Below are 14336 nucleotides of genomic sequence, written 5' to 3' on the forward strand. Positions count from 1 at the left end.
CGATGCCGTTGGCCTTTTATGTTTGGGAAGTTATATGATATGTAACGTGAAGAGGAGAATACTATACAGAATAGTGTCACGATTAGAATCATTGATATGGTTAAAATTTGACATAATAATCTTCTTCATAATCCGCTACGAATCGAATACCTGTGTGGTATTCATCGACCTTTAATGAAAGCGGAGCCAATCCAATACCGAGAATTATAATAAAAGTAGATTTAGCCAAACTATGATCCTGTGGAAGCTGATAGATAATATTATTGCAAGTGGAAATTGAATGGCTTACTTTGGAATATGTTACGATCTGTTCATAATTTGGTGCATAAAATGAAAGGGAATGTATTATTGCACTTCTATAGGAAGGAATCTTAGTATAATAGTATTTAACTATAGGAAACCATTGTAGTGAGATATTGATTGCAGCCATTCCCTCTAAATGCTGACAATCTTTTCTTGACCCTCTTCATTCTCATCATCGTCATCGGGACAAATTAATTCGCTGCGGTCGTCATCGATTTGTATTTTTTGATGAGAAGGGTTACGTGCATGTTTCTTATGGCTTGAGGATGATGGGGTCGGCACTGTTGGACCCGCTACATTCTCACTGTGATTTGGCGCAGTTGTGCTGTAATTTAAGTCCTTGGAGTTGGTGCGACGATGTCGTAGAATACTTAAAGCTGTTGTATCATTACCTATGGTAGTGGAAGTGTTGGTGTTAATAGTGGAACCGGGGGCGGTTTGAGCAATTCTGATATTAAGATCTTTCGAATTGTTGCGCGAATGACCTTGCGAGTCAGCGACATTGGCTAGTACTACTTCGTTTGCTTCATTGGAATTTTTCAATTTATTTTCCATGACCACATTTTTGAGCAAATTTACGTTTTTCTTATTGGTGTGATGATTGTGATGACCTCGAAGAAACTCCGGATCAAATCTAATATTGTTGGGCATATATATCTGGTCATAGGAATGGTTACGTGAATGTTTTCGCACAAAATGACCACATCCCGTGGTAAGTTCGTCTTCTTCTTCCTCGTCCGCTTGCGGCTTGAGTTGATTTTGTATGAAGCGTATGCTGAAATTAGGATCGTCTCGTGAACAAGAATTAGAGTGGGCCACCAGCTTATGACGGAACTCGACATTAAGGTCACTTGAATTATTGCGGGAATGTGTATGAAGTTTTTTCAAATTCTTGAATTTTGATGTCTCACAGGCATCCATGGCATTATTTGTATTGTGATCCTTGGCAAAACTTCGTATCATCTTCACATCACAAGACGCGCTGCGGAAGTGTTTCTTAGATTTGGTCTGTGGTACATTTGGACTAGTCGCTGGCAAAGTGTTATTACATTTGTCGTATCTGAGAAATTGAAAGAGAAGACTTGAGTTGCGGAGGAAAGGCCCACAAATAACATATGCTATCATGCTAGCTTACCCATATTCCAATTGGATTGTGCGTGAATTATTACGAGAATGTCGGTATGAGTCCGATTTAAGTGCTAGTTCGCCGCTGTCATCATAATTCAGGTTGGAATCATTTACCGCCAATTTTTCCTCAAATACTAAAAGAGAAAACATATTTTTTTTTCGGAATTACAACGTGATCTTCAAAGACCCCAAGACCCAGCTTACATTTGTCCAAGCTAATAATGGATCCTATTACGGGATCACTGGGATTTAAAGGCTTTGTTTTATCCAGTTGCTTACGACGTCTGACAAGCCACCAATCAACAATAAATATTACCAAGGCCACTATTTTTACTGTTGCACAAAGACCAACATACCTACGAGGAAAAGAAAATGTTTTAACTTTATTTTCCACCATACAAGGGGATGTCTTTACTTACTTGTAACGGAACTTTTCGATGTCATAAATAAGACAACGCCCTCCTTTCTCGCCACACGAAGATTTCCATAAAAGACAAGTAGAATCAATGAGATTACCAAACAGAATTGGTGCCGGAATATATCCAAACAAACGGAATATAACGAACTGCATGCCAAGGGCAAATGATCGCTCTTCTTCGGATACTGATCGGAGAACAATCATAAGAAGGGGCATTTGAGTGGCTGCCACTATAAATGTCATAAAGAAGAGTAGTATAAGGAACGGATAAATGTTGCGGCATGGATTGGCACAAGGACCGGCAGTAGCAACAGGAACTACAGTAACTTCAGCAAAGTTTTCGTTGGCATTCAAAGCCTGGGCCTGACTGCCTCCGGCTCCCATATAAATACTGCTGGAAATGTTGGCATGAACACCTAGAAAACACAAATAAGTTTATTGTTTCTCTCCTATCGAACCTGTTTAACTATATATGTTTACTTACATGCACAATTTGTGTAATTGGAGCTGGAGGAAAAGGCAGTACATCCCGCATGGCAAGGACTAAAATATGTTAAACCATTATTGCCACACACTGGTTCAACATCACTGGTTAAACATTCACAACCGAAATTGCAGGCAGCTGTTAAATTTACTTGGAATGGTTCCAAAGCTCCATGTTTGGAATTATTGTAGTAAGGCATAGTGGTGCCGGCCATCTTGAGATTGTCGCAGCCCAAGAAGAATAACAATGCATAACATCCCAGACAGATGATATTGGAAATCAAAACAAATGTTACAGCGCCTTTTGGCTTCAACTGGAATCGCTTAAGTACACATCCGCCAATAAAGATGCCGATGCAAGCTCCTGGTATGGCAATGGACCCAGTAAAAACACTTGCCTGACTTTTGCCGACACTAAATTGGGTCTCCAAATATTTGGGCAGAAATACCACGAAACCCGAAACGATCATCAATTCCATGCAGGCTCCAAGGCATGTGACAATATAAACGGGATTGGTGACTAAACGTAGCATGGACTGTGGTATATCTGCAAATATGGAAAATTTTGATGGTAACATATTTCGAACTACGAGCCATATAACAGATTACCTTTAATGTCTTTTCCATAACCGGTATCAACTTTTGGCTTTTCTGGTTCATCCTTGGGAGCCACCGATACTATCTCTTTTTTGACTCTACCAATTTCATCAGTGGCTCGGGGTAAACTGTTTGAGTTATTCGGTATTGCCGGTTGCACAACAACAGATGTTTTGCGAATTTTCTTCTTTTCATGTGTGAGAACCTAAACAAATATTAATTAATTTGATTTAAATCATTATTAATAACCGGTACTTTTGGGAATGCCGCATTTATTGAAAAACATACAGATCTCCATAATTTGCAATGAATTGAAATCTCCATAATTTGCAATGAAATTTTAAAATTACAATTGTCAATGGTATCGCAAAAAAAAATATTGCCTTTATTTTTACTTTTCATATACATATGTATGTATGTTTATTTTGGTCGAACCGAATTGTAATGAAAAAAAAACACAGTACATGTGTAATATTCCCTTCATTACTTGAATCGGCAGAAACATTGAAAGTTCTGCAAATATTGCGCGATCGTTATATGCAACTATTAAAACTGGTATAGTATTGAAGTTTCGATGGGAAAATCCACATAAATTAACTATAGAACAACAAAATACTTTCGAACTATGCATTAGTTTTCAAATATATATACTCTTAATTACATTACCAAACGCCACCACTACATGAACTCAATTTCGAACCATTCTCCTTCGACTCTGATGGAATATTCGCAGCCATTCAACTTACCTTTGGAAATGAGAAAAACGGTACTGCAACAATAAGTAGCAAAACTCCGCACAATAGAAATCCTCCCCACCACATTCCTACCCATCGACGATCACCCGGATCTGAAAGAAATTTTATCAAATGTTATCATTCTAAATATATTCGAGCTTATTCTCATCGCTCGCATACCAATCGAAATTATTGAAGAGGATAACGAATCCATGTGGAAGGACAGCAAATAGGCACCCAACAGGAAACCAACAACCGGCCCAAATGCAGCCATACTGTACATACAACCAATATACATGGATGAACTTTCGGTTTTCACATGATCATCAACATACGTTGTGCCCAAGGTAAACAAAGGACTGCCACCACAGCCCAGTAGCAGTTGAGCGATAACGAATAGTAGTACAGGACCAAAGGTAGACAATTTACCCTCCAGACAGTTGTCCTCTCGCAGTGTGTGTGGTGCCAGGGGCGGATTAGATAGACCACTGGACAATCTTCCCAGGTCCATGTCTTGGTTGCGCACTAATGCACTGCGACATATGTTGTCCGTTGTTTCATTCGCTATACTAACACCAGGGTTGGGTTCCCCGGTGAAATGTGGAACCATAAACACCAAAGAGCCAATTCCCATGATGACCGCTCCTATTCAACGAAATTATCCCATTGTATGTGGAAAACATAATCGATAATTAAATGTTTGCAAACTTACCAATGCCAATCCATACTGGTATGTGACGCCTGCTTCCTAAATAGCTTACAAATATAACTGTAATCACATTGCCAATTTCATAACTGGACGCTATTAAGCCGGAATAACTGGACGGTATTTCAAAACGCTTCTCGATGGTTGTTATCACCGAATTGATATAGCCCGAACTCAGTGCCTGCTGCAGTGTGACCAACATCGACAATAGGAGTACGAATATCTTTATGCGTGCGAATTTCTGTACGCCTCTGGGACGGCACGCCATTATGCCACAGTCTTGGGAACGCAAATCGTCATCATCGTCATTAAGGCCACATGTTGCATTATTACCTGCCACAGCATAGGCATTTTGATTTCCATGTAAATTATTATGACTATGCAGGGTATTTCCTAGGACAGCCGACGATTGACGGCTGTGACACTTTATTACCGAATCTGAGCAGGATGATGTTTTGGCGTGGAGATTTCGGGCATTATTTGTAATTACGGTTGACATTGTCGTAGTTGCAGTACTGCCAATGAGATTTGATGGACCACTGGCTAATGTACTATCTTCGGCTAAATCAATGCTGCTGTCATCGCCACTGTTCGTTTCCGAATAGAGGCCGGTCATTTGGTACATTGACTCCTGTCGTCTGTAATAGAAAAATACAAATAAAATTCAGAGATTCTGTGTATATAATTATTTCTAAATGTACTTCCATATGTTTATAAAGGGCACACAATAAGAAAATGAAAAATAAATTAAAAAGAGGAACCCACAAAAAATTCCCGTAAAATCCATTAAAACTAAAAATTGAGTTTATCCAAAAGGACATTTAACAGAAAACCATTTAAACAATGGATGACAGATAATTTTTGTACTAGGCTATAGACCATTCTTGGATAAAAAAATGGATTTTATCCAAACATGTTATCCAGAAACTATTTACAGTTTCTAATGGGGGACATAATATCAGTGCTAATAATATCCTAGACCGAATATTTCACTGAAATAATGTTGGTAAATTATTTGAAACCGATAAATATCAATGACAGACATAGTTGCTATAGGAACTGAAATGCACTATTTTCATCAATCTAGTTCTTAATATTCTGTTAAAAATTCAGACACGTTGTAACCTGTACGGGTTGACAAGGTGATACATGTCGAGGAGTTACAGACTGGGCACTTGGCATGAGAGATTTTAGTACAGCCTCATAATCTAAAGGTCTTCTTCATCTAGATCATAAAGCTCTCTCCTAACGTGTCTTGTTATGACCGTCGATAGTAACCAAGACAGTTCCTGCAGCAATGACGTAGTTATCGTCACAGTACTGCAGTTATAGGGAGTTAGCAGTCGTTAGCATTGTCAAGGAAACTTCTTATAAGTATTGACTAAAGCTGATCCGATGTGTCACTAACAATGAGTTGTATTAATGACAACTGGTTCCAGCTCATTGATGGGAATCATAAGACAGACATACACAGCCGACTTTTGGTTGAAAACCGGCAAATGAACAACTATTCGTGTAATGGAAATTGAAATTCGTTTGTCCAACAAAACACGCTTTCACGTGCTACAATTTGACGAAATATCGAAAAGGAGTTTTTGTGGTTAGCAACAAGAAAAAACTACCACACAGATGAAGTCTAATTTTTTTATCGTGTAACACCTCACTGTCAACACACTGGCACTGACACTATTTAGCATAGGACTCAGGAAGTCATTCGACTGGCTATTACGAACGATGTTCATATTTATCCTGCCACAATTGTAATACCAGCGAGACTGGCATGCCGTGTTTGTTATGACCGACCTCCAACAAAAGAGTTATTGATTTTAGAACACGTCAATTATTTACAGAGGACAAATACAAGCTTGTAAGGCACTGGCGTAGTCAAGGGGAAAATTAAAGGGCCCTAAATTCCAACTGAATATGAATTGTAAAATGTTGAGCTGATGTTAGAACTTACCTGTGACCCTTGCGATGTGAACTTATATTGCTGTGAATGGCACAACTGCCATTATCCGTGGCAGCATGACACGAACTGCCACTTGTACCTTCCCCGGATTGACCCTGATTGTCGCTGTATCTTCGGGAGCTGTACGATGGTCCGATATTGGTGTCTTGTTCAAACGAAGGATTTACATATTGCTGGTCCGTGTTGCAACTGCAATGGCCGGTCTTTTCCGGTTTCTTTCCGGTCATGATTACAGCATTCGTATGACTGCTTTAAAATTGTAGTGATTTTTGGAACTTGAATTTGTTGCTGCAACTATCAAACTATCCAATCCAAATCTACAGCATTTCCTCCTGAAATTATTGAAAAAATATAATAATAGTCAAAATTACATTGCTGACATGGAAATGAATTTGTTCGTGTTTCTAGTTTTGACTATAAAAATAACAATTAATTAATAACTAAAACAGTATGTATTTATGTGAGTGTGTGCATCGTTACATATCGTCAGCTAAAATGCAAAAAGGCGTAACTAAAAAAAATTGAAAATTGACTTTTTGAATGAAGATTGTGAATGTCAATAAACTACATGTGTTGACAAAGTTTTACACGTCTGCGGTCAAAACAGGAGCTTCTATTAACAAAAAACAAAAAGACGTAACTACGAGTGGGTTTATTTGATAAATGCATAAAGGCGTAACTAACAAAAATTCACGTTCTTACTTAATTGTTATGACTGTCATTAAACTAAATGACTAAATTTGTTAAAAAAATTATAGTCTATTATTCGTCATCACCCTGCCAGGCACAATTTTTCATTTCACATGACATGTTTATAGTTTTCATTCAAAACAGTTTTTTGCTTCTCTTACACAAATGTGTTTTTGTTAGTTGCGCCTTTTTGCATTTTAGCTAACGATATGTACATATATTGATATTGTTAATTTAATCTAGAATTGCAGAAAACGACATTGTTTTTTCTGCAACAACGACGAGTGAGTGATAGCAAATCTACCAGTAGATATTTGCATGCAACTAATTGCCCAGTCTGTCATGTGAAGTTCCCCATTGCATTGGGGCCCGACTCTAGAGGCCCATGTCACACCCAAAGTCAATTAAATCATGTCACTGTGATTGTACGCAGACATTTTGTCCTGAAAGCATTGCTATTTACAGGCAGGCAATATTACACTCTCACCGAGAACAACGAAAAAGTCCTCCACATATACTCAGCCACATGGGAATTTATTTGATTGCTGATGTGGGTATGCGAGTATGTATGTCCGTCTGTCTGTTAACAGTGAAATGTATCACAATTACGAATTACGTTTTGACTGACAAAAACAGTTACATATAAACGTACATATGTACGTACAATGTTAGACAAGTAAACAGAAATGACGCTTAAACAATAGTGGCCATGTTCCTGAATAGTATTCCTCTTTCTTTGGGGCCATTATCAAAACAAAGACAATAAAAAACATGAACCCGGATAGAAAAGATCGATCCACTTAATATGTACGAATGTATCAGAAAATAAAGCAACTTTGGAGTAATTACAAAGTAAAAAAAAGTGCCGCAAGAATTTCGGAAATTACCAAGACGTAGCCAAATACGAAAATTAAAATATATTTTTTTTATTTTTCAATACGATACTGCCTTCGTAGCTTCTGCTTGGTATTCAAATGTAGATTTGATGGCAAACATAACATTCATTTGAATTAACAAAACGTCGGCGATAAGAGGAGTTTTTCAACATTTCGCCATGTGTCATGAATTCAAAATAATATCTGTCATCGTTAATAAAATCAATCTTTTAGTTGACTATTAACTATAATATTTTGGTTGTGGGCTATTCTAGATAGAAATAAACGTATGTACGTATATTAAATAAACATTTATGATTTGGAAAAATATTGCAGTGTTATGAAAAAGTTTAAAACTTTGGGGGGTTGTTTAATAAAAATACTAAAGCGGAAAAATAAACATCGTAGATAGTCGAGCTCTTCATCCCTAATTTGTAATTTTTAAACTTCAGAAGAACTTTTTGATAGCTGATCTTTGATATTATGTTATTTTTAATGGTCATATTGGTCCATAATTGTTTTTAAATAAAACAAACTTGGAACTATACATCAGATTTACATGTTTATTAAATATGTCCCAAAATGTGCAATGACGATTGTACGTGGACACGTATCACAAATAACATTAAAATTTAATTGAAATATTATCACCAAACCTAATAACCAATTCCTGGCATCCAATTCTTTTCTATAAAAATAATTTTGTTTTTGTACAACAATTATGTAGGGATAGCTCCCGATTTTTTTTTAATAAGTTTAGATTTGAAACAGAAAAATTTAGATTCTACTAGAATTACCCAAATTTCTACATACATAAGAGTAATGTAACAAAGTTTTAGACGAAATCAAAATAAAACTAGTAGAGAATATGTCAAAACACATTTAAAGTTAAAGAAAAGTATAAATTGTGGATAAAATATTAAAAATCGCTTAATATTTTGATTTTTTCTTGTACGTTCAAAAGTGTTCGAACTGAGTTGTTTTTCATTTTATTTATACCCGGCCCGTTTTTCAATTCTACCCGGCCCGGCCCACTGGTTTCTTGTATCGCATATTCACATTTAGCAAAATGTGCTTTTTGTGCTTACTTCTGTCACACCTTCTTACAAATTGAAAAGATGCTATTGAATGCTTAACCGCCCACGAAAAAATGGAATATGCGATGATGAGGACTCAGGACTTTATATCGAGCATAGCATAGACAATGTTTTGAGAGTACACCCAAAAATGCAACAAACCTGAATCCCAGAATACAGAACAAGTTAATATAACTAAATGATGAATACAAGCAGAAGTCTACTGTTAAAGAAGTGAAGACTGCTTCATCATTATGGGTTTTAGCGGGTGAAACTATACATATATAGTCTCATCCGCTTTTTGACAAGGTATCTAAAGAAGTAAAGGAATGTTTCCTTTGCTACGTGGAATTAGAAGGATAAACAGAAAAAGAATTTTCAAACGTCATAATAAACACAGCAATCAGTTTGGGTATGGATAAAAAATTTTAAGAGGTCAAGAATATTACGGCGCGTCTAACATGTCAGGCAATTATAATGGAGTGAGGACCATTTTTAAATCAAAATTCATTTCTGCGGTATACATTCATTGTTCTTTTCACATTTTTAAAATTAAGTTTAAATGCACCTTCAAAGATTTGAAAAATTCGAAGTATATTTTCTACAACTTTGGACATTTGCTCATTCTTTGGAAAATTTGGAAAGGTCTGCTACATTATGTAGAATATTTTAAGAAGCAAGTAAATCTTTCAAACTACTACATTCATATTACATTCACGACTACATTTCACATTCACGACGAGTTGAGCAGCATGATTATGTGCAAATATTTAACGAATCTGTAGAAGAAATAAGGGAAAATTGGATTTATTTCTAAGAAGTTGAAGGTCAAAGTAGAGGTCAAATATAATGAGTTGGAACTCCGAGTATTTTTTTTAGAACTACATAATTTGTCCCATGTTTGGACAAATTAATTTTAAATATGACAAGAAGATTTCTGGAAAATGAAAAAAAAATAGTTAAACCAATATATGTGAAGATTTTTTTTTAATTTTATGAAACATATCTGAAAGTGGATCTGTGGATCACTATGTGGAAAGCGAAAGATCCACGACCTAATCGCATTTAATCCACTTGATGCGATTGTAGTATATGACAAAAATCTATTTCCAAATATGTATAAGGAAGGCAAAATTTAAGGAAGACAAAATTTGACTTCGCAACATCGGGCCCCCCGAAATGAAATCCTGCGTACGTCCCTACCTTGGCATCATATATAAGGAGGATATAACATAATTTTTGGGTTAATTGTAGATTCATTACAAATTGTGTCATCGTTTTTTATGTCTTTAGGCAATATATTTTTACCTAATCATAATTAACTAAAAAACACACAATTTTTTATGGCACTGAGAAATATTTCACACAGCTGACCCTAATATTAATTTTGTAAAACAATTGTTGCTTGAGAAAACCTATGAAGACGTTGTGCCAGACAGAAACATGCATTGAAATGAATTGGAGCGTACCAGGTATTCAATTTCCTTTCTTTTCCGCAACATAACTGCCAGTACATCTTCGCACTGTTCCAAGCGGTTGATGTGCATCATGGTGCCCTCCGCAAAGAAACGTTATTTATGCTTATTGTTGTTGTTGATGTTGCGGTGGTGGGGAAACGTAAAGAGTTAATACTAGAGCAACTATAGCAAAAGATGTGGAAGTTATAGCGAACTAAATATATTTGTTGCTTTTGTGATGTCAGACCAAAGACATACAATCGGAATATTTTTATGTTTTTGGTCAGATACCCTATATTCCATATCAATATTTGATGTAATTCTTGAGAGCCAATTTTGCCAACAGGAAAGTAAATATTTGGTGGCTTTGACAATTTTTCATAAGTAACCACACTTGGGATAAAATTTGTAATTTGTAACCACACTTGGTATAAAATTGAAATTTTTACTCCTCCAACATAAATTTGTCATTCCGTTTGCAACAACTCAATATTCGTCGGCGATCCCATAAAGTATATACTTTCTTGATCGGAATACAATTTTAGGACTTTGGCATACCCACTTGTCTGTCTTTCTGTTGAAATCACAATGAAGATCGCAATATATAAGAAGCAGCTTTTAAATTTTGCACTGACATTGTTATTTTAAATATGATTTGTGGGCAGAAAATGGGATATATCTTTCCACTTTTTGGTGTAGTCACCATACGTAGGGGATTTTGTAGTGAAATTTTGGTATTTTGGGCTCGCATTTGGCAACACATCTCTTACCAAATTTATGCATATTAGTTACATTTGAAGGGTACTCCCTAATTTAGGTTTTTTTATAATTTGTTTTTTGAATTCTAATTGGGTAGCAAATCTTCCTACCAACAAAAGTTAACAATATTGGTTCAGTTTAGGATAGCCCCATATATCGTTAGTGTTGTTAAAACTTTATTTAGAATAAATAGTAGATTTTATTAAAAAAAAAATGCCAAACATGTTTTATTAAAATATTTCAATTCATTATTTTAAGTGTATTATTGTGAGGGTACTATAACTTTTTGTGGTTCAAGAGTATGTCGATCATATCTCGACTAGCAGATATGTGTGTCTGTTTATCTGCCCATTATAATTTGTAAACAAAGTACAGACCACAGTTATCGACCACTCGTCACGAGATTTTTTTCATGTATATCCGGTTCTGGCCAATGAGGACACCTTTTTGGTAAAAACAAGTAATATTTTTAATAGTCGCTCTAGAGGCAGTATTTATAACCTGAACTCCAATACATTTTTTTATAGGGAAGGGAATTTGGTCAACGAAAAATCATGGTTGTTTTGAATAATACTTTAAAGAAGGTATTTCATGACATTTATGTTTAATGCGGTATTATGTTGTTAGTGTATACAAATTAGACATTATTTGTAACCATTCTAAATATTAGATCGACTGACATGCTCTACAAGCTATATGTGTCCGACTATCCGTTATAAATTGTAATAAATCTATTTGTCACAATTATAAAACGATTGTTGCGAAATAGTCCATGTCACTGTCTTATCATTAGTTCAGTTGAAAGTGTCCAACTAAAAATTCTCTGTAAAAAAAACCAAATACATATATATTTTATCATTCATATATGTATGTATATATTGTATGCTTATTTGCAGTCTTATTTATGTATATACGTACATATGTCAACAACAATGTAGGTGACCGAATATCATGTAACTTGGCGACATACATACAAGCAAGACTTTGCCACTTCTTTTGCTTCGACACTCGGGATTGACACACAATAATCAAAGGAACGCGGCAAAAACAACAACAAAATAATACCCTGTACCACAGCGTGGTGAAGGGTATAAAAAACATCAATGATACAGCAGACTGACTATTAACCGAACTATATATATATATATATATATATAATTGTAAATGAGGACTAGTTTTTTTTATGATTTAAAATGAATATACATTGTTAAAAAGCGAATCAATACAGATAGTTTGCTAGTGTGGTGCTATTTTTTGTGATTTTAAACATAATAATATAATTTAAAAAAGGAGACTCTATTTATAGCATTTAAAAATAGCATTCCGAATTTGTTTTTATAAAATTGTCGAAATGCAAAATTTACTGGATAGATTTCAACCTATAGACTATCACTAAAGACGTATATCATGTCACTGTAAGGTAATGTTATTTTCAATCAACGTATTTTTGTTGATATTTAATAATTCAACTATTGCGAAATGCATTTTTTGCATAAAATGAATAGTTTTAATTTTAAAAGAGCATACACCAATGTAATTGGTCGCACATACAAGAGAACCTGTGGGGAAATAATAAACGAAATACGTCTTTATACATTCTCGTCCCTGGGCATAGATATATCAAGGACACAATGAATAAAAGCGTCAAGGTAAACTCCTAAACGCAGTAATATTCATTGTCAAAATATAATGGAACTACTTGGATACTCTACACTTTTCATTACATTGATTCAATGTAGAACTTCTTAACTTTAGATTTCAATGCACATATTTTCACATTGTCCTACTATGTCAGTATAAGCCAACCAAAAAAAAAAATTGCAACACGTAAAAATAAATTCCAACATAAAACATTTACGGCTCTAAAGGACATTGTATTACATTGAGTGCCGGCTCACACGCACACACACACGTCTAAATTTTATTTTGAAAAGCTTTTCACAGATGAAATTCAATATAATCATTGTTTGCATTACAGGGAGGAGGTCACGGCAAAGCCAGTGATGATTCAGATTGCAGCCATGACATTCCATTTGTTAGGCCTTCTTTATTTTGATGGAAAATACACCAAAAGGAAAAATATCCCCCCATAGGATTTGGTTATAAAAACGTGTTGAAATATGCACCCTTCAACATTTCGGCACATTGCATGTCTCAATGACATGGAAAGAAGCAATGCTATTGGAATTTATAGGAAATTAAATTGTTTTATTTATTAGAATGAACAATGGCGTCCTTAGCATGAGTCTTGAGTGCACACTCAAAATATACAATGAAAAAATGCACCTATTTATACCCTTCACCACACTGTGGTACAGGGTATTATACCTTTGTGCATATGTTTGTAACAGGCAAAAGGAATCGAGATAGACCCATGGTTCCTTTTGAGAATATGCATAGAATCACTTTCTGAGTCAATTTATGCATGTCCGTCCGTCCGTGCGTCTGTCCGTCCGTCTGTTGATGTTATATTGTAAACAAAGTACAGGTCGCATTTATAAGCCGATTTGAATGAAATTTGACACAAGTCACTTATTTGGCCCAAGGACGAACCCTATTGAAATTGGAGAAAATCGTTTCAGATTTAGATATAGCTGCCATATATATTTTCGTCCGTTTTTAGGTAAATTGAGCACCAAAGTCTCTGAAAATCATTCAATTTGCACGAATTTTAGCATAGTACGTACTTAGTTAAGTGTAGAATGACGTATGCTAAGTTTCGTGAAAATCAGTTCAGATTTATATATAGCTCCCATATATAGTTTCGCCCGATTTTATGTAAATGGTGCACCAAAGTCCCTGAAAATCATTCAATTTGCACGAATTTTGGCACAGCGTACTAAATTAAGTCTAGAATGATGTGTGCTAAGTTTCGTGCAAATCGGTTTAGATTTAGATATAGCTGCCATATATAGTTTCGCCCGATTTTACGTAAGTGGTGCACCAATGCCCTGAAAATCTTTTGATTTGCACCAATTTTGGCATAACGTACCAAATTAAGTCTAGAATGATGTGTGCAAAATTTCGTGAAAATCGGTTTAGATTTACAAGTCCATAGCTAGGCCGATTGATACAATATATTGAAGTTAATATAAATCAATCGCTTGCAAGTTTCCTTGAAATCGGTTCAGATATAGATAT

At 35.4% G+C, this 14336-nt stretch overlaps 1 protein-coding gene across 1 annotated transcript; it reads right to left on the minus strand.

Moving 5' to 3' along the window:
• Positions 1 to 435: 435 nt before the first annotated feature.
• LOC133323265 (solute carrier organic anion transporter family member 4A1) lies at positions 436 to 6603 on the minus strand. Its single transcript, XM_061532208.1, has 10 exons — positions 6330 to 6603; positions 4376 to 5007; positions 3844 to 4308; positions 3676 to 3776; positions 2942 to 3134; positions 2334 to 2879; positions 1851 to 2265; positions 1636 to 1787; positions 1439 to 1565; positions 436 to 1363 (listed from the first exon to the last, which is right to left on the minus strand). Exons 1-10 carry the CDS (start codon positions 6563 to 6565, stop codon positions 436 to 438), a joined length of 3795 nt encoding a protein of 1264 aa, XP_061388192.1. The 5' UTR covers positions 6566 to 6603.
• Between the last annotated feature and the right edge of the window lie 7733 nt (positions 6604 to 14336).

Source organism: Musca vetustissima, unplaced genomic scaffold (genome assembly GCF_032173495.1).
Source record: "Musca vetustissima isolate MV318-11 ecotype Yass unplaced genomic scaffold, APGP_CSIRO_Mvet_v1 utg796, whole genome shotgun sequence".
Classification (NCBI taxonomy): Eukaryota; Metazoa; Arthropoda; class Insecta; order Diptera; family Muscidae; genus Musca; species Musca vetustissima.